This window comes from Leuresthes tenuis, unplaced genomic scaffold, assembly GCF_036924035.1.
Source record: "Leuresthes tenuis unplaced genomic scaffold, fLeuTen1.0.hap1 SCAF_3, whole genome shotgun sequence".
In the NCBI taxonomy this organism is placed as follows: domain Eukaryota; kingdom Metazoa; phylum Chordata; class Actinopteri; order Atheriniformes; family Atherinopsidae; genus Leuresthes; species Leuresthes tenuis.
Window position 1 is genome coordinate 10,548,451 of NW_027325357.1, and position 21,293 is coordinate 10,569,743.

General features: G+C 39.2%; 2 protein-coding genes across 2 annotated transcripts; both read left to right on the plus strand.

The window, feature by feature from the left end:
• The first annotated feature begins 466 nt into the window (after nt 1-466).
• On the plus strand, nt 467-17,341 carry itcha (itchy E3 ubiquitin protein ligase a). The gene is made up of 24 exons (XM_072381757.1): nt 467-584; nt 1,608-1,678; nt 2,809-2,950; nt 3,638-3,762; nt 4,590-4,721; nt 5,825-5,873; nt 6,026-6,213; nt 6,427-6,661; nt 6,838-6,933; nt 7,121-7,295; nt 7,565-7,634; nt 7,750-7,834; nt 8,089-8,217; nt 8,462-8,534; nt 8,732-8,803; nt 8,897-8,985; nt 9,184-9,343; nt 9,654-9,787; nt 10,437-10,577; nt 10,886-11,006; nt 11,895-11,999; nt 12,805-12,901; nt 13,029-13,101; nt 14,095-17,341. The coding sequence occupies exons 2-24, from the start codon at nt 1,654-1,656 to the stop codon at nt 14,192-14,194; spliced, it is 2,616 nt and encodes an 871-aa protein (XP_072237858.1). The 5' UTR covers nt 467-584; nt 1,608-1,653; the 3' UTR covers nt 14,195-17,341.
• Nucleotides 17,342-19,344: 2,003 nt separating this feature from the next.
• Nucleotides 19,345-20,777, plus strand: pxmp4 (peroxisomal membrane protein 4). Its single transcript, XM_072383113.1, has 4 exons — nt 19,345-19,514; nt 19,808-19,870; nt 19,956-20,154; nt 20,232-20,777. Exons 1-4 carry the CDS (start codon nt 19,402-19,404, stop codon nt 20,502-20,504), a joined length of 648 nt encoding a protein of 215 aa, XP_072239214.1. The 5' UTR covers nt 19,345-19,401; the 3' UTR covers nt 20,505-20,777.
• Nucleotides 20,778-21,293: the final 516 nt, after the last annotated feature.

Genomic DNA, 21,293 nt, shown 5'->3' on the forward strand with positions numbered 1-21,293 from the left:
GGCGTGTCTTCAAATATAACCGTCCATCATCATAGTCATTAGTGTGATGTGTCATTATTTAATAATTAACTCAGTAACCAGAAATTGGGAAAATAAGAGGAACCTAAGAAAACTCGCAAAGTAAGAAAATGTTAATGCTCTTTTTCTGTATGATTTAAATACGAAAAATCGAATTGATTATGCTGTCATTGATTTAATCCTCTATGGAAAAAAACTTCAAAATAAAAGTGTGCAACGCAAAAAATCCAGGCGTATATTTGTGAGTAGATATCACTCACTGATTCAAACGTAAAAGTTGAAACACGACACGAAAGAGATATGTTTAAAATGTGTTCCGCAAACTGAAACACAACCGAGAAAAGCTCATTCAAAGCAAGGTTTGTTCTTATTATAGAGTTGTTTTGTATTTCACTTCCATCTAGCTAGGCGCCGTTTTATTTTGAAAAACGGATACCGGAAAAGCTGGACTTCTCTTAGCTAGCGGAACACAAGTTCATGCTTATGGCGGACTTCCAACTGTCAACAGTCTAGTCATAGCTGGAAAAAAGAAAACCCTGTGGCCCTTTATCGTCTTTATTTGTCAGGTATGAGACTTAAGTCTAGAGCTGAATGACAAGTGTGTTCCGAACAATTGAAGTTGCTCAATTGGCCGGTTGCCGTTAGCTTAACGGGAGTTGATGCAGAGTTAGCTCAGCCTCGTTGTTATTCGGTACGTCGGCGAACAAAGTTGCTGTAGGTGTTGGAACTCATCAGCTACTAATAGTTATTGTAAGGCGTTTTCATTCTGGTCAGCAATTCATTCTAGCAACGACAGATAATAACCGATTTTTTTCATAAGAGTTTGAGGCTGTCAAGACAGAAAATCTCCAGCTGGCTAACACTCGCTTTAATATCAGATAAACAAAGCTACGCACTGCCATCTTATTGCATATAGCAGGTTTCCTCATTAACTACATAACTGTGTATGATGCACTCAACATTTTTTTTGTGTGAAATGAAAGTAATCATGCTTTTGTAGAATCCAAATTATTTACTGTCAAAGTACATTGTCAAGAAAGGTAGATCGAGTGAGACGTAGTCAGCCAAGTCGATGATGGGATTTTCTGTTATGGAAGGTGCTCGACTAGTTCTAGAAATAGCCGAGATTATACTAAGTTACTGGGTAACGTACAATGTGGTGCGTTGAAGGTTTGAACACTAGAATTATGTCACCGTCGCATATTCAGTGAAGCAGACGTGATGATTAAGGTGTCGAGTTTACATTTGGCAAGACAAGTTGGACAGAGGCGGATATAAAGTGAGATAGACGGTCTTTCTGTTGGGGTTTGCAGCAGTTGTCATGTTGATGTATAGATTGGGGAATAACGTTTTGTACAAAAAGCCAAATTAATCTGCAATATTTTTCTAAAATATTTTGAGATACGAAAGTTTTACTTGTAAAATAGATCTGAATACTACTTTATTTTAATGAAATGGTTCCCGAAAAGCTATGGGACATTGCATGGAGAGCCAGGTTACATTTTACACTGACTGCAGAAGCTCAACCACTCTAGGTAGGTTACCTGCATGGAGTGTCCCTGTTTTACATCTGATGTCACTGGTTGCAGGTTGACTCACTATAGCCAAACAAGGATCAAGTGTTATGGATGAACCATGAAGGCCCAATTGCAAGTCACAGGTAAGTTTTTGTTCTATTAAGAAGCTTATTAATGCAAACAGACAAATATTATGACTGCTTGTTAAAGTTTTAGTCTGTTATATAGCTTGGCCTTGGTTTTGGAACCTACAAGTTTATCAGTTCATGTCAGATTAGTCACCGTTGTAATCTTTATTTGGAAAGCATTTTGTCCAAGATGTAGTTGTAAGTTAATTTAATGCTACTGATACAATGATAATATAAGAATACTCAAAAATGCTGAAAATAACCTGTTATGACCACCGAACAGTTTCCTATAGGTGAGGGCCAACATAAATGACAAAGGGCAAGCAGTTTCAGCAGGTTAGTTAAACTCAGTAAAGAAGAGGAACACAACTTGATCATGACCCAAACATTACTAAGCAACAAAAAAAAAAACCCAGATGAGCCAGGCTAAATCAACAAAAAGAAGTGAGGCCACTTGGACCAGCTCACAAAGGGATGTAGCATCGAGTGTCTTTTATTCACAAAGCTGTGAAAACAGCACTACAAGTCCCATCACTAAAAAAAAAAATCTAAAGAAACATAAAGCTAAATCAAGAGTCACCAACAAACTTCTGCAACAGGAGGATGGAAGGAGACTCCGGCCCTATCGTTATCTGTTTGTCTGTAATCAGGTCTGACCAGCTTCACCCAAACAGAAAACAGAAAACACCAGACAACATGAAACAAGGTCAACTGCAGAGAGAAACATGTAACATATCCTAAAACGATACTGGTAATCATAAATTAGTACAAATCATGGAACTAAAATGTTGATTAGAATGGATTTTCTAACAAAAAAAATAACAAATACATATTAGACAAATGATAGTAAAATAATTATTTGCACATCCTGTACCCATTTTTTCCATTTATTTGGCTTTGCAGCTAATACAAATTGTATTGTTTTAGAAAAAACTGCTCAAGGAGCCGTCTGTAACAAGTGAAATGTTGAGTTTAGCTTTTGGAGGTCACAGGAGTTAGCAGCTTAGAAAATACTCCTGATGTGAAAGTGTTATCAAGTGGTAATATTGTTGCCAAATGCAACTCCTGATGAATTCTGATCATATCTTTGTAAATGGACTTGTGATATCAGTGTGGTGTGGTTCCTGGTGCTTCCCTTTTTCTAGTGCTTTCAGCCAAGCTGAGGGAAAACAAAAAGAACTGGTTTGGTCCCAGTCCATATGTTGAGGTAGCTGTGGATGGCCAGTCAAAGAAAACCGAGAAGTGCAACAACACACACAGTCCGAAATGGAAGCAGGCTGTCACAGTGTGAGTACAATTGTTGTTTGTCATAACAGCAGAAGCTGCTATAAATATGGACAGATGGTTTGAATATAAGATCGTTGCACATGATGCTAAAGATATTGATTTGAATTGAATTCGGAATAGACAGGACATTGTGTTTCCATTTCTATGTATGTTGCCAAACTAAATCCTTGGTTGTGATACTGCTGACATAAAGTCCATTATTGTTGATTTGATCTGGAGCTGTCACTGTTGGCTCAATTCTAGTCACGATAATGCAAAATCTCTCCAAACCTCATCCTCTGAGATGCACACAGGATGTCCTTTGGCAGATAAGAACAATGTTTAAAAATGAATGACTGCATCAAACACCTCAAGTGTCTCTGTTTGAACCACCCTGTCTTACAGAGGTGATGACTCAACAAATCTTTTTGGTTATTTAAAAAAAAAATATATATATATATATATATATATATATATATATATATTTAGTTGGATAATAAACTAATTTGAAGAAACTAATTGGGTAAAAAGCTATAGACCTACAAAGTTAGCCTCGTCTCAACTATTGGGGGGGTAAATGAATAAAAACTGTAAGTACTGAAATTCAGTCATTAGTTTTTTTTCACACAAACCTTTAGTGTTGGTGCATCGTAATCCTTTACTTTGCTGATTCTTATAGTATCTGGTGATGTTCTCTCAATGCTACAGAATTGTGACTCCAGTCAGCAAGTTGATCTTTCGTGTTTGGAGTCATCAGACACTGAAGGCAGACATCCTGTTGGGGATGGCCACTCTGGAGATGAGTAAGACTCTAAAGGATAATGACCTGAAATGTGAGTTTATATTAATGTCTTTCTTCTAAGTAGCTCATTTTGGGGACTTTTAGTGCTGTAATAACTTACTTTTCCATTTACCAGCATCAAACAGTTGTGAACTAGTTATGACACAGTGCTAATTAATAAGAGCTGTCTGTGCTGTTATCTGTTGCTTGTTGTCCATGTTTGTAAAAGGTGCAGAGTATGGGACTAATATTTTTAGACTCTCATGGTTGATTACCACAGATTACTTGGAGGTTGTCAAAAAAAAACTCTCACTGAATTGCTTCTCTTTTTTTATTTTGTGATAATAGCAAGTCGTATCCCTTGCATATCTTACGCTGTGTATTGATTGTGTGTCTTATTTAGCAAACTGTGCACGCTCTGCATAGACGCTGCACTCTGTTGTTTTGTGAAAGTGCATATCTGTCTGTGTTGTTGTGGGAATGTTTTATTGGGCTGTGATAAGATTAACAACCAGCACGCATATTATTCACTCTGTTTCCTTTTCAGAGATCTCTTAAACTTACGACCTTCTCTGTGCTTGAAATTGGTTTATAGCTGATACAATGGCTCCTGTCAGATGTGGTCACCAAGCACAAAACATGTGACTGCAAAGTCTCATCTAAATTCTATGTTACAGATGCTTGCTTTTTTAATTCTACAGCAAACCTTTGAGGTCATTGCACCAGTTTCCCCCCAACATGGTTAAGTGCTTTGATCTCAAAGAATGACTGACGTTTAGATGTCTTACTAGGAAAAGTTTGTTATAAGATATTGTTTTCCAGTCTTATTGTTTGAGTTGATGTGTGTGGCATTTTGTGAAATTTGTGTCCCCTCCTCAGTATGTGAAGTGGTGCAGACGCTGCAGCTGTGCTCTGACAGAGACCCCAGGGATATTGTAGGTGACCTGTCAGTCTGTCTGGATGGCATGCAGGTAGACCCAGAGGCCTTTGCACATGCAGAGAGAGAACAAAGTAAGGGACCACACAAAAGCCTGCAGCAAAAATCTGAATTTGAACTTTTCTACTAGTTTTTTAAATAAAAAATTTCTGCACGGTTCTCCCTTTAATAATCAGTTTGATATAGAGTATAAACGACCCATTGGTGTAACGTAAAGTCAGTTTAATAAAATGGATGCTGCCATTACATACTTAAACCACCAGAGGGCAGTTGCATTACATTATTTAACTGTAAAATGTTTCTCTTAGTGCACATTTTACACATACAATAGTTACTGTATTTTCCGCAGTATGAGGCTCACCTGATTATAAAGCGCACCCTCAATTATGGGGTCCATTTCTGTACTTCACCATTACATAAGGCGCACCTAATGTTCTCTGATTGGTTTATCGCTGCCAGCACACGTAGTGTTTGTATTACGTCCCTGTGTCAGCGGGAAATGGTCCGACGGTCAAGGACAACACCGTCGGTCGTTTTTACACTTATAAACTGCACATCGGTCTGCATCACCCATCTCAGACTGAAGAACAGGCACTCACTGGGACATGGGAATCGTGTCAGCATTAATGATGACACGATTCAGTCGCTAAGTACGAGCTCGATACAATCTTCACCCCATTCAGAGTGAATGGCTGGGATCCGCCTGACCCTGGATTCACACCAAACGCAAAGCAAGTGACGGAAGTGGCCAGTTGCCATTAATTTCCAATGTACGAGAGCAAAGAGACGCGGCAAAAGTGAATGTGGCGATGAGTGGCTCGAAGGGAGAGCGGTGAGTGATGCAGAGGGGGTTTAATGCCCCGATGACTGCTCGGTGCTCCCCGCGGTATCCGTGACAGATTTTGGAATCCAGTGCACACATAAAGCGCACCGGATTATATGGCGCACGGCCAATTTTTGTGAAAATTTAAGGCTTGTAGGTGTGCTTTATGGTGCGGAAAATATGGTAGTTTGATACCAAAGTATCATCTTATATACATGTAATGTGTTGTATTATATGTAATCCCTGAATGCACTTGAATTAAAACATGTTTAGTTCGTTTATCTAATAATAATAAACTTAGTGACAAAGTAAACCTTTGTCATGAATCATGTCCCATCTTTCTGGTCATTCTAGCTGCTCTTCCGAATGGAAATTCACGACAAAAAGGCAACACAGGCAACAGGTTTGTAAACTATTGCTTTGAAGATCTATGCATGCTTTTGTCTTTATATCTTGTCTCTGTGGATTTGCAAAGATAAAAAGGCTTATTATGAGTTTTGAATGTCCAGTTTTTGGGAAAAAGCTGAAGAAATATTTTGTTACGTTTGCTTTTAGATCGAGCAGGGATACGTCTCCGTCCAGTGACTCGGATGAATGGGTCATCGTACCTAATGGTCATGCTGTCACTGCTGTCAACGGTACAGGTTCTCCCTCGCCATCTCCAGGGGACTCTACTACTTCACGTCCTCCTAGACCTGCTAGACCTCCACCTCCGATGCCACGGAGACCTGCAGCCTCACCAAGTAGGAAGAGCATGTGATATTAAACATTTCACAGTTGCTCATGTAGCTGTCAAACCACATACCAGATTACCTATGTTTTTATGTACCAATTTGTTTTCCTCCATACAAAAGTGTTATTTGCATGGCTTTGTGTACTGACTGCAATCAAATCAAGTATAACTCTACAACTTCATTTAGACTCTTCTCCTTCCTTTCTATCACTTCTCTCAACAGCCTCTTCCAGTAGTTCTTCCCCTAGCGAACTGAGTGAAGCCCCAGCTTCTGATGGCTCCTCTCAGGTATCAGCAAACGGGTGTTCAGACCAGCCGGAAGAATCAGGTTCAGGTGCAGCGACTGCAGTGTCCTCACAGTCGGCAAGTGGCCCCAAACCAGGTGCTGCTACCTCAGCAGCTCCAGCAACAGCAGCTCCCAGAATCACTCCCATGAGCAATGGCCCTTTGCCACCAGGGTAAAGAGTAACTCATACATTTAGGTCCACAGCCCTCACTCTTGCTGCTGTAAATATGTGTATAGTACTGCAGCCGTAGCAGTATTTACATTATGTGTCTTATAGGTTTGTTGGAAATTTTAGTTCCATTTTAGTTAATCAGAATCTGTTTGACATTATTTGTATTGTCTTTGCAGGTGGGAACAAAGAGTAGACCAGAATGGACGGGTGTATTATGTGGACCACATTGAGAAAAGGACTACCTGGGACAGGCCTGAGCCTCTGCCTGCAGGGTAACGAAAAACAAACTGATTAATGTTTCAAAAGAAATCCTAACATGACTCTGACCTTGCTCTAATAAATTTTACATTCATTACAATATGATTACACGATTAGCAGAGATTTCCTCATGTCCAACTGTTAAAGTACAGTTAGTCGTCAGCTTAACACTGCCTGCCTTCCGCTCTTCCTTCTCTGCAGGTGGGAGCGAAGGGTGGATCCAATGGGCAGAGTGTATTATGTTGACCACATAACGCGAACTACAACTTGGCAACGGCCTACGCAGGAGTCGGTGCGTAATTATGAAGAATGGCAGCACCAGCGCAACCAGCTCCAGGGAGCAATGCAGCAGTTTAACCAGAGGTTCATTTATGGGGTGAGTGCAATGACTTTACAAACATTAACTGAAAGGGTTAGTTTGATTTCTTTGAAATGAGCGTGTAGTCGATACCTTTAGTGAAGTGGGATAGCTGTAGTGTATGGATTTAGCTAGAATTTTTAAGGCTTTTGGGGGAAAACTTCAAAATAGTACCCACAAGGAACAGATGTAGAATTAATGGGAGGCCAGTAACTCTTATAGTTCATGAAGGTTTTGTGTTTTGTCATATGTTTTTAGACTTAACACGTGTCCCATTTTTCTTCCAGCTCCAAGACCAGCTTGCAGCCACAGCCACCAAAGAGTTTGACCCGCTGGGACCTCTGCCGCATGGCTGGGGTAAATACACTGACTTAGTTATTGTAGTTTTTAGAGTGAGAAACAGTTTTTTGAGGATGGGTGTGATAGCAGTAAAGTGACACTGATTCATGGAGAAAAATGTGCTTCATTCCAGAGAAGAGAACAGACACCAATGGCAGAGTATATTTTGTTCATCACCCAACTCGCACGACACAATGGGAGGACCCAAGGACGCAAGGGTGAGTGAGTCATTGTCACAGTGTTGTTTTATAGTTCTTTAATATTTTGAGGAATTGACAACAAGCTGTTAATAAACTGTAACAATCTCTTCAGTTTTGAATTTTGATGTGAATGAGAATTTATCCTCCTCTGCAACTAAGACACAATTGAATTAGATTGCTCTTGAAATGCATTTTTTGTGCATCAGTAATTTGTCTCTTTAATGGCTCCGTGTACTGTATATGTATTTATTTGCTTGATTTGCTTTGCTCAGGCTCCTGAATGATAAGCCCCTGCCAGAGGGTTGGGAGATGAGGTTTACCGTGGACGGTATTCCTTATTTTGTAGATCACAACAGGAGAACAACGACCTACATTGACCCCCGCACAGGGAAATCCTCACTGTGAGTTTTTGTTAAAATGTTCAAGTTGAATAAAGCTGTTAGAGTTGAGCAGATTGTCCCGATTTTTGTAAACTCATAACTTTGACAAAGTAACCCAAACACTCGGGCTGTCAACTTGATTTAACCAGCTGGCCAATCAGCTTAAAAAGGGATTCTTCTTTTATTAAATGCATTTGCAGCACACACACGTTGCCTAAATGCACTTTTTCATTTGCGAAAGTAATCCCTGTGGTTTTTTCCACAGTGAGAATGGGCCACAGATAACCTACGTCAGAGACTTCAAAGCCAAAGTGCAATACTTCAGATTCTGGTGTCAGGTATGGGATTTTGTAACATCCCAGCACAAAGAAGCTTTTACTGTATCTACTGTTACTGTGCTTTTGTATCTTCCCATGTTGTAATATTGAAATATACAGAGAAAAGAGTTCATGTATATGCAAATGAACAAAGTTTTGTAGTTGTCTGGAATTTAAGTAATTGTGCTTTTTTTTTTTAATGTGTTTTTTGCTTTTAGCAATTGTCGATGCCTCAACATATTAAGATCAATGTCTCCCGGAAAACCTTGTTTGAAGATTCGTTTCAGCAGGTAATGATTGAGTGTCCTGTCCCGTCTTGGTATACAGATTCAATCTCGTCACCACATGTTGAGTAACTGATTTGACTTGGTTTGTTTTCAAAGATCATGAGTTTCCACCCTCAAGACCTGAGGCGAAGATTGTGGATCATTTTCCCTGGTGAGGAAGGGTTGGACTACGGAGGTGTGGCCAGGTAATGCTGATTAAATTTGGCTTTCCAGGTGTGTCCTGTTCCATGACTAGCAAAGCTCGCTATGTTCTCACTTGTGTATTTTTTTGGCTGCACTCATGAGTCACAAAGCCTGTAATGACTGTTTGTGATTTCTCATCAAATTCCTTGAACCTGTATAACCACTTGCACTTGTTTTGTTCTCTGTTGTTATCTTTTTAGGGAATGGTTCTTCTTGCTTTCTCATGAAGTACTTAATCCCATGTACTGCTTGTTTGAGTATACTGGCAAGGACAAGTACTGTCTTCAGATCAACCCGGCCTCGTACATCAACCCTGATCACCTCAAGTACTTCAAGTTTATAGGACGCTTCATTGCCATGGTACCTCTACTATGTCTTTGAACTTTATTGCTCACATGAAGAATTTGGCCGGCCAGGTTGAAAAATGTTTGTGGAAAGATGCAGTTATGATGTCCATCGTCCAATAACTAAACGACTGTCTTTTAAATTCTTGTCTTGGAAATTCTCCCAATTGAATCTCAAGAACTGAAATTCCAGGCCAGCTGAAATGCCTTATAGCTAGAAGTATATTACTTATTTTTTTTTTAAATATACCCACCTACAGCACATTTTCCTCAAAGCTCTTTTTAATGCATTTCTTTCTTCATCCGTCTCTATTGTTTCTATATAGGCCTTGTTGCATGGCAAATTCATCGACACAGGTTTCTCGCTGCCCTTCTACAAGCGTATCCTGAACAAACCCCTCGCTCTTAAAGACCTGGAGTCCATAGATCCAGAATTTTATAATTCACTCATTTGGATCAAGTAAGTAGCTCATGGACATGTGCGGGATGGGCAGGGTTTAGGCTTAGTCTTAAGTGGTATTCCTTGTTGTGCTCCCTTGCTGCCTGTTGAAGTGTAAAATAGAAGCAAAAATAGAAAAATACTTTATTCATCCCCCAGTGGGGGAAAAGTGTAAAATGTAAACCAAAATACATCAATATTCTTGAATATGAATGGATGAATTTTACGAGTCAGTTTATGACCCCCCCCCCAAATGTTTGTTTGGACAAATTAGTTTTTGTTTTTTTTTTGTTGTTGTTTTTGCATCAATTACTAATCAGTGTTCAAACTATATATTGGAATCATTGGTCATTTTGTTTTGTTTTTCATGATTACCACCTACTTAGTCTCATGTAGCTATAACCAAGAAGAACACTGACATTTTCTACCTGGAGGATGATGACTGTTCATCCTTATTGTCACAAAATTTAAACAGTCATCACCATGAATTTACAGAAGAAGAAAAAGTTGTTACAACCGAAGGATCCATGCACATGCAAATTCTGAGAAAATTCGATTGTGATATCCGACAGGTCATGCACATAACCGGCCATGACATGAAATCTGATACAAATCAACATGCATATTAAAGATTTCTTAATCATAACCCGTGACTATTTGTTGCTTGTAGGGATAATAATATAGAGGAGTGTGGGCTGGAGATGTTCTTCTCAGTTGACAAGGAGATCCTGGGTGAGGTCACCACTCATGAGCTGAAACCAGATGGAGGAAACATCCAAGTAACTGAGGAAAACAAAGAAGAATACATCAGGTACAGTTGCATCCTCTACTGCTTCTCCTTGTCGCTGTCAATATTCAGCTACGTTTACATCCTCGAAATTAAAAAAAACATTGAAGACAACAATAGTTGTCTCATTATGACTGTCTTGCAGTGCATTCTAACACACTGCTGTCACTCCTATGGTGACACTGACACTGTTTGAACAAAGAAGTGAAAGTGATGAGGATGATTTTAGGATCGACTGTGTTGTCTTTGCTATTTTAAGGTGACTGCAAATTGTCCTTCCTTCATTATTTTGATTCACTTGGACTGGATTGTCCTCATCTGTCTGTGTGCAGGCTGGTGGCAGAGTGGAGGCTGTCCAGAGGTGTAGAGGAGCAAACACAAGCATTCTTTGAGGGCTTCAATGAAGTTCTTCCCCAGCAGTACCTTCAGTACTTTGATGCTAAGGAATTGGAGGTACAGATTACTTGACTTTTTCTCTGCAACCTTTACAAAGCAGGCGTTTGAGGCTGTACAGTTAGTTACTTTGCTTGTCACTTGTATGACTTTTACACTAACGAGTAAGAATCTGGTTTAAATTCCCCAAACACTGCAGAAAAATTCACGTTGTGCCTCCTTCAAGGTGCCCTCGTCATTGCTCCATTTTCTGAGGAGTGAGGTGATGAGGGAGCAGCAAGTTGAGTGCTGTTTAAATGTATTGACCCACTGCAGAACTGTAACTGAGGAAAAACTGCAGTGGCACTTTGCTTCCCAGATTGGGTAACCGTCTGTGAGAGGTTGGGTCACTCTTCCTGCTCCTCTCACCCTCAGCACACAGGCATGGGAGCCCAGCATAAAAGGCAGGGAGAACTGCAGAGTGTGGAGTTAAGGGGCCGCATCATTTTCACAGACTTGGACCTTCTCTAGCAAGAGGCACAGCCGCTGCTTTTAGTAGATTAATACATAAGTCTCCAATCCACTTTGTTTTTCTTGCAACTAAACTTCCCTCTTGGCATTTTCTCCTGTTCCTTACTCACTTTTGCTGTGCTTATGCAAAGGTTTTATGTAACTTACTCTCACTAAACTGTCTCTGTAAATTAATTTAAAGAAAATGAGTTTTGATCTAAGATCTTATTAATCGAAGTAAACTGCATTAGGCATATGAAATGAGATCCATTTTATTGATTTTTTTTTTTTTAACCATTATCATTTTGCTGGTTTGACTGCTCACATCTTTGATGTGGCTGTTGCACATGCGCACATCATGCTGCTGATTCTGAAGTAACAGCAATAACCATCTACATAAAAAGTAGTCCATATGAAACTTTCTGTGCATAACCTGTTGTGCTCCTTTTTTCTCTGAAGGTGATGCTTTGTGGGATGCAGGAGATAGACCTGGTGGACTGGCAGAGAAACACAATCTATAGACATTATGCCCGAAGTAGCAAGCAGATCCTTTGGTTCTGGCAGGTTTGTTCTTTTTCTTTTTTCCTCCAGAAGTTTTTAACTGAAAATAAACAGTCTCTTAGATTAGTTAATTGACAATAGGTAATGCCTAAAGCTTCTTCCAGGCTAACTTATTTTCATTTGAACCCTTAAAAACTAAGAGGAATTTTAGAACAGCAGCTATTTTAGTTGTGAGCAGCGGCAAAGGGCTGTTCATGCGACTAGTTTGGCGCACCAGGCACGAGTGTGTGATTGTAAACAGGAAGCAGAAGCAGAGGATTTGTTGCTTGCTTGTAGAAAATACTAAAAAGGATGAACAGCAACAGCCAGAAGTGATGCCAGAGAATTCTTTGTTTCGACGGATAGCAGTTTGTGAAGTCAGTACATGAATGTAATGAGGTGGTGTAAGATGTTGTTATTCATGTTGAATCAACAACTGATAGTCAAACTGATTAAAGGTTTTGAGATGCAGCTCTGGGAAGGGCACATACTGTAGTGAGTGATGAGATCAAGTAAATATACTTGCATCCATGCACTAAAACTATTTTTCCGTCCATCGAAACTAGAATGCAACTCCTAAATGTTCAAACTAAAAACAGTGTTTCCAATGTCTCTATTTCTTTGTTCATAAAACGCTGGATTACCTGAGATGCTCAGCACAAACTAAGCCAAAGACATGCATTTTAGATCTGAGGCGCGTTACTTTGGATGTTTTTTCTTGGGTCCACAAAGCAAATGATCACAACTCCTACCTCAGCTGAAAACTAAAAGTGGGAGCATATTCGTGCCGAACAGTCAGTGATATCACCACAACATGATCTCTTGGCAGTTTGTGAAGGAGATGGACAATGAAAAAAGGATGAGGCTCCTGCAGTTTGTTACTGGAACCTGTCGTCTTCCTGTGGGTGGCTTTGCTGACCTGCTGGGTATGAAAAGTGGACGAACACACACACACACACACACACACACACACACACACACACACAGCATTTCTGCATGTGATATCAGAAGCTCTTTTTCTAAAGTACTTTTCTTTATCTCTGGCGAACATAGGAAGCAATGGTCCACAGAAGTTTTGCATTGAGAAAGTTGGCAAAGAAAACTGGCTTCCACGAAGCCACACGTGGTAAGACCTTTTTTCTATTTTCTTTTTTCCTTTCACCTTCTTTCAGATGCCCCGCAGCTTCAGGCATTTAACATGACGTCTGAGCCAAACACTCATCACACTTCATGATTTGAAGTTGTTTAATGTGTTCATGTTGATGTGCAGTAGAGCATGCAGTATCACTTTAGCAGAAAAGAAAACATATCGGTAGGCTAAATTTTTATTGGTTGGTTTATTTGGGGTAGTGAGGGGACTTTTTGCCTTTACTTCAGTAGTCAATATAGGTGCCACTTGATTTGAGCTTCACTACCGCCCCATACGAAGTCTCTGCTAGAATCAAACTTTTTTTAAGTTGTCTTTTTTTTTTTTATTAGATTTAATTATTTATCTTGTTTCACAACAAATGTTATCTCAAGGCACTTTATAACTGAATTGAATTTAATCTGCTGAAATCCAATGCATCATAATCCCATTACAACCAATTCATTAAAATCCAAATTAGTCCACTTCATATGATGACAAGTCATGAAAAAATTGCCCCGTGAAGGAAACCAACAGAACACACCGTCCTCAGCGTGTGTGAAGCAAGGGTGGAGAGAAAAACTCCCTTTTAATGGTTTGTAAGCCTCCAGCAGAACCAGAACCAGGAAGGGCAGCCATCTACCTCGACTGGTTGAGGGCTGAGAGGACAGGAAACAAGAATCAATAAGCATCATAGACCAATCTAGATGTTTCAAACGTAATCTTAAAGGCAGAAAGGGTGTCTGCCTCCCTAACAGGGAGCTGGTTTTCCATTTAAAAAAATAGAAATAAAAAAAGAACAACTAATGTAAACTATTGCCTTATGTTGCTAAACCGAGTTGATGACATGTGAGTCAACAAACATTCCTCCCTGCATGATTGTGTTTAAATGAATTAAGCATAATAGTTTTGCAGCAACTGAGCACTGATTGAGACTTAAATCCATCAGATTTCTGTTTATACTCATTTCTTTTCTGTCTTGCTTCCATTTAGCTTTAATCGCCTGGATCTCCCTCCCTACAAGAGCTATGAGCAGCTGAAGGAGAAACTCATGTTTGCCATAGAGGAGACAGAAGGATTTGGGCAGGAGTAAACGCAACAAGAGCAGGACCTGTTGAATGGAACAGAGCAGCAATGGGCTTGGATTAGCTATGTACATTAGGAAAACAGCACATTTCTCCCTGCAGCACAGAGAAGTTTATGATCTGGTAGAGATCGTCTGTGTCAATAGCATATTCATGAAAAAAATCAAAGCTGTCCAGTCGTATGACTCGTATGTCTGGTGGTATGATCAGTGAATAGTCCTCACCCTGTTTCACCTTTCACCTGTATGATCTGTTCCTTCCTAATCCAGCTGCTCTCACTTTGCTGCACTCATTGGAGACGAAAGTGACACCTTCTCTCACTCTGTCATGTCTGCACTTGCTATATGTTGAGCAAGGACACTTTCTACACACGCAACAGTGATTCTTTCCAGTAATCATTTCGTCAGAGCCCCCTCATCGGTTCTATGCACCAAAATAATGTGCGAGGATAGAAAGATGTTTGTGCATTTTGACTTTCAATATGAATATTAATAACTAAAATCAACATCAGAGTTCTTTGTGATTTTGGCTCGTAGAGACTTTTTATCTTTCTGTTAATGAAAGGATGAATTAATGGACTTTTTTGTTTCTAATAGCTGACTGTACTGACTCTTAAAGCACATGCAGAATTTTTTAATTAACTTTGATCAATGTGATTATGCTAATTGCAATAATACTTTCTCTTGTTTTCAGGTTTATTTCATAACTTTATGAGTTAAAACGTTATACTAGTTTGCACACGGTTATGTGAGATTGTTGTGATCGTTCTTAAGAAAGGCTATTTTTATGTGCAATAGTTTTGTAGAAAAGACTTTTGCCTATGATAGAATCAAACAGCAATTTGTTTGATTTGTGTTTTTTAAGACTTTGGCAAGATTTAGTGTTTACTATTGATTTAAATGTCATTGCAAAGTAGAGAACATTTGCATACGTGCAAGTGCATGGGGTGAGACTGCTTTGGAAGTCATTTGATTTGACAAATTTTGCCTTCACATAACAGTCACTGCTGTAAATATCAACGTATTAGGCTATGAATGGTCACCTTATTTTCAAACACGAGACAGAAACTGTGATGGTTTTTCTTGATGAGTATAAGCTGTTTACTGATGACGTGGGAGCATTGAGATGTAAAGATTTGTTAGAGATTAACTCCCACTGAATGGTAGGCAGTTCCCTGTGCAAACGGTAATATGCTGAGCTCTTAAAGCCACTCCTAAAAATCCTAAAATTCAATCTTTTAGGTGATTGATCCCGTTGATGTAAATACACTTCTTTAAGTATTAAAAGAAAAAGATATTTCAGTACATATAGATCATCCTGCCAGTGATCCCCTTTGAGTTGCAGGCCAGATGTGAATTGACAAGGGTTTCAATTTAAATGACAAATGAGAATGGACCCTAGTTTTTCGGGTGTCAGCATTTCAATTTTTTATATTGCATTTCTGACCCTCCAAACATTCTGTTAACTTTCAACTTTTTATTTTTATCCCACACAGAAAGAAATATTGTAGAACCGAGTTTCATTCATTCTGTTTGTAAGACTTTTGACTGAAGTCTTAAAAGTCTCCAGAGTAAAGGCTTTTCCACTCCATGTCCATATGCACTTTTTAATCCATCATCTGACAACACTGTTAAGCAGAGAAGGCTCGCACACCCAATCTGATGCATTTTATTAATCCAACTGTTGTGAAAATTTGCGGTTTGAGGCAATATGGAGCCGCCGCATCGTGAGGATGACTTTGCTGTTTTCTCACTGCTTCAGTGAAAAAGTACCATGTCCATCCATCATTGATACCAGCTGATAAAACAACATGTCTGTTTTTAGTAGTGTGGTTCGATACTCTGCTGTTAACCACCTGTTCAAAAGAAGACCACCTAATTCCAGGATTGAACAGAGCCCGTATTCCTCCCTTAGTGCTTGGTACTGGGAAATTTTAAATCTTTCCTCGTGATTTTTCCTCACCATCTCTTGATTTGTTTATTTTTATATGTTTATTTTAGATGTGGCACGAAGGTTTTCATAATCCGGTAATCCATTGCAAAAGATCTGTTTATCAGTCACAGGGAGAGCGATACAGGCTTTTAGTTGCTTGATGTGTTATTTCTTAGGAATCTTTTGTGCATGCACGCGGTGAGAGGGAATGACACTTTGCCCATGGCAATTCAGCCATTCCACAGAAGGTTACTGTGGATAAATAAAATTGAGTTGGCATGAGTGCCAGCCAGAATTAATGTTGAAATTCTTTTTAATGTGATGCAAATCTGAAAGGGTTTGATTTCAACGTGTCTGTAGCAAAACTGACTTGTCTTTATTCACAGTGTTGTTACTGTGCACCTATTAGAGCTCTTGTTGCTGAATAGAAGCAGATCTAAATTTGCAATGCGATCTATTCAAATAGCTCTTCAAGCTTTAAGTGATGATGATATGTGCATAGGCATTGTGGTGTAAGTTTTGTGTTCCACATACCTGGAAAAAAAAAATAAAAATCAGCAAATTCCCTTTAAGTTCTAAAATAAAAATGAGAAGAAAAAAAACAACAGATTTTACCAGCGAATTCACTCTCTTATGAATCATTTCTCGTTTTACAATCTCAGTACAGGTAGTAGATGAAAAGATTCTGGTTGTTTGTACTGGACTAACCTATTTTTCAACGTTTCACCTCACCTTCACATAACAATTTGTTGCTCACATTATTTTCATCTCTGTCCGGTGCTTCACGTCATTTCACATGTATTCCCTTACTGGTAATTCGGTTAAAGCACAATAATTTACTGATTGTGTAGCTACTGGTGTGTAGATTAATTAAGAGTATAACATGAAACAATGTTGACTGAAGTATTTTTACAGGTTACAACTAATTAACTGCACATTTACACACAAGCTGGTTGAGTTACCCACTTCCACTCTTAAAACCACTATGTTCCAGACAAATATATAGAAATATGCAAAAAAGTATTTTAGTTTTATTGATTTAATTGCAACTCCTTGTTATTAGTGTAATCACTGTTTTTTTTCCCCTTTTTTTTTTTCCTTTCAAACTCTACTTTTTTGATGAGCGGAGGTCAATGAGTGAATACTATTTATTTTGATGACTTTCATGTAACTGGTCTGGATTGATTGGGACAGAAAATAATAAAATGGTGAAAACACTTAAAGTGTGCTATACATATTTATGCTTGCACTACAATAGCTACCACACATTTCAGTCTGCATTGAATATTTTTTTCTTTAACAAATAATGCAAGAATTCTTTAGGATATTGCAACGCCATCAGGGTCACAATAAATGAGTTCACCAAGTAACTGCTAAAGAGAGAAACAAAGCTGAGAGTAACAGAGTACTATTACCCTCCAGTCCTGTTGTATACTAGAGCTAAAATCTACATCCATTGTCCAGCAGAAGAACAAAGTGTTCAACACTCAGAGGCATGGTAAGAGAGAATGAAACCCAACTACCACTCTATCGAGGCAATTTCAAGACAGCCACATCCATCTGGAATACTTTTAAATTGTTTATAAACTATTCAGAGTAGGCCTATGTCAGATCTCATTTGTGGCTCAGTGGAATTCTTTTGTGATTTTTTTTTTTTTTGTAAAGAAATGTAGAACTTGTATGATGCATCCAACCAACAGCAAGCTAGCAATAAAATCCAAAGTATACAACATACTGTGATTACTACAGGAGAGCTAGAACAGAAACATAGCCCATTGTAGTCATTATGATCTTAGGCTGTGGGCCAGATGAGCTTATGGTGCACCAGCAACCACCCACCCCCCACACCCATCTGTCCCCACCTTCCAACAAAACTAACTTCTTTTGAAAAGCCTGGCTATGCTGAATGGAAATTTAATGTTGACATTGAAAATGTTGGGATGCACCATCTACTGGTATTCATGAATAGCTGACCTTTGACCTGGACCATTATCTACAGTACAAGTCTGCGGTTACACTTAGCAAATTCTGAAACAAATTCATTCATGTCAAGATTTTCTGTGATTTCCTTCTCATGTGCCAGGATGACTAAATTCTTCTTCCTTGAATGCAGCATTGTTCGGCGTAGTGGAGTGAGGATGCGGTTCAAGGTGGAGAAAGAGCTTTTGCATGCAGCTGAAGACACACCAATGACAAGTGCTGTGACATATATTGAATGCAACATGGGGAAGGCCTCTTTGTACTGCTGAATGCACGTGCATGCTGCTTCAAAGAGGCTAGCATCAGTTGGCACACCCTGACGTGATTACCAAGGGGCTTTGCTCCGTGTTGGCAGCAGCGGTGCTAGGCTCAACAGCAGAGTCAGAAGCTTGTGCAGCGACAGGGGCAGACGAAGTCTGCTTTTTAATGTATTTTGGTGTTACGCACTAGTTAAGAAAATGCTGTAATAACAGCTTGCTAGCTAAGAAGGCAGCGACAGTTTCAGACAGGAGACAGCCCAGAGTGACCAGTGACGGTCGAATCTAGCAAATGGCAAAATGGCAAGAAAACAGACTGATTTGTATTGAGGAGGAGTGGTTTGAAGGACTTGAGGGGGGAGGGGGCAGTGTGTAGAGAACAGACTGGGCTGCTTTTTTTCTGTCCAGTTTTTTTTTTTGGATGGACAGGGAATTTGTCAGGGGGGAAGGACTTGTTCCTTTACACTCAAACAATACTTATATAGGAGATGACGAATGAAGAATAAGGAACACCTAGATGCATGATTCAGAACATAATTAGTGCCTGCCTGAATCAGTTGAAAACATGAATATTGACTACACTGGAGAACCAGAATACTACTTATGTATGTGTACACTCTGTAGCTGATTCTTCTCAACATATTTGCTCGCTATTAGAAAAATGTATTAAGGTTTTTTTTTCATTCCCTTTTTTCCTTTAAACTTTAGAAGCTAATTTTCAGTCTTCATATGAGGCAGTATCTCACATCGTGTAAAAAGAAACGGTTAAAGGCATAGGAAACTTAGTATTAATGTCTGGTATGTAGCTTTACTGTTCAGTTGTCACAAGACAACGGTATAGTCATTTGTCTTTTGCGCACAATGGCAACATAGTTTTCACATTAGATTATCTACATCTACCTGTGTGTACGTGATTTTGAAACTTCAGTTTTCTTTACTTTTTCCTTCAGACATACGGGAACCTTTATTACGCAGCCGACGGACGGTGCATTTTAAATGGAACACATCCAGCATTTATTTGTGTCTTCTCGCTTCCATTGGCAGACATGGCAGGTCCTGACCTGATAAGAACTCTCCTGTATACAGTCAATAACCTTCTGCAGCAGGAGAAATACAAAGCAGCCTTGGCAGTTGTTAAAGGATTCAGAAACGGCGCCGTGTGAGTGAACACAGTGTTTTAAAGTGGCGAGCTAGCTTAGCAGCACTAGTTAACTGACAGCTAAAGCTGCTACAGCTCTTTGGCTAAACAGCTGTAGCACTGCAGGAGTTATGAACTTGACCGGCTGTCCTTAGTTATACTGTATATATGTGGTCCAGAGACACTATGATAACTGCAGAAAATGCCATTAGCAGCTGAAGATCGTTGTGTTCTAAAACAAGTGACAATGTTTGACTGTGTTTTAAGCCAGTTGCGTCTGGGGAGGTTCTGACAATGAAATGTTTATCTCTCAGATATGGGGCGAAGATCAGAGCACCACATGCCCTGGTGATGACGTTTCTGTTTAGAAGCGGCAGGTAATTAACTAACGACGTTTTTTTTTCTTGCAATCAATTTCCTGCAATTACACGATTCTTTAACATTTTCTTATCGATCTATTAGTCTGAAAGATAAACTCAAAGCCATTTTGAAGGCCACCTATACACACTCTCGGAACCTGGCATACTTTGTGTTCACATACAAAGGACTACAGGCCTTACAACAGAAGATCCAAGGAAAGACTTTACAGTCTCACTCCTTTCTGGCTGCTTGTGTTGGAGGATGGTTAGTGTTTGGAGACAACAACAACATTAACAGCCAGGTAGAAACATCTGTTGTCATGTTCGCTTTCGTGTTGCCCCTTGAAATTTGTTGACAGCTCTTTACTTGTAATTTCAGATCAACATGTACCTGCTGTCCAGAATCCTGTTTGCTTTGTCTCGGCTGGCAGTGGAGAAAGGATTTATCCCTGCGCCCAAACAAGATCCTTTCCCGCTTTTTGCCACGCTGGTTTGGGGCATTGTCCTGTGGCTGTTTGAGTATCACCCACACACTCTACAGCCCTCGCTGCAGTCCTCCATGAACTACCTCTACCATGACAGCAATGTGTGGCATGACATTTCGGACTTCCTTGTTTATAACAAGCCAAGGACTGCCACTTCTCAGAAATGAAGCTTTCCATTTTTTCTGTAAATCTACTCTATGATGCAATCAATGCATTATGATTCTTTTTTATAATCGCTCGCGCAAATCTTATTCAATGTCACCTGATGTCAACTTTTCTCTGGGATCATTGTCTGTGCTGTATAAAGTTTAATTTTTCTGTTATAATTCATAGACTTTGTCATTTATGTCTCAAATTTTACAATGTTTCCAGTTTAAGAACACAACCAACATGCTTCAAACCACAGCTTAAAAATACCAGATGTATGTCTACGTAAAATTATTCTTTTATTTTGATATATTAATATTTATGATTAAAAAGTTGTGTGAAAAAAGTTATCTGAATAGATGTTTTCTGTTCATTTTTTTTTTTTAAGTTTGTATTAATAGTAGTATATTCAGTTAATCACTTGCACATCCTCAGCGATCTGTAATGTATCTTTTAATTAATTAAACAAACTTAGCTGGAGTAAAAACAGCTGTAACTGAAGCTGTCATTTAATCAAGTTTCTGTGAATCTGGTTCAGTCTCATTAATGTAATATTCCTTCAACACTTTCAGGGATGATCTTCAGAATTGGACTTGAGAATGAATCGAGGTATCGAGGTAGTGCCTGAAGGCGTGCCATTATACTATATTTTAATTAGGATTAAATTAAATCTTGTTTTCAGTCAAACCTGTTTCCAGTTTTTTATTGGAAAGGTTGACTCATTATTTGGCAAACCCTCCACTGAAAACTTCATCAGTGCACATGTCAGCCCTGACGTGAACGCATGCAGAAAGTGTATACTGTAGTTG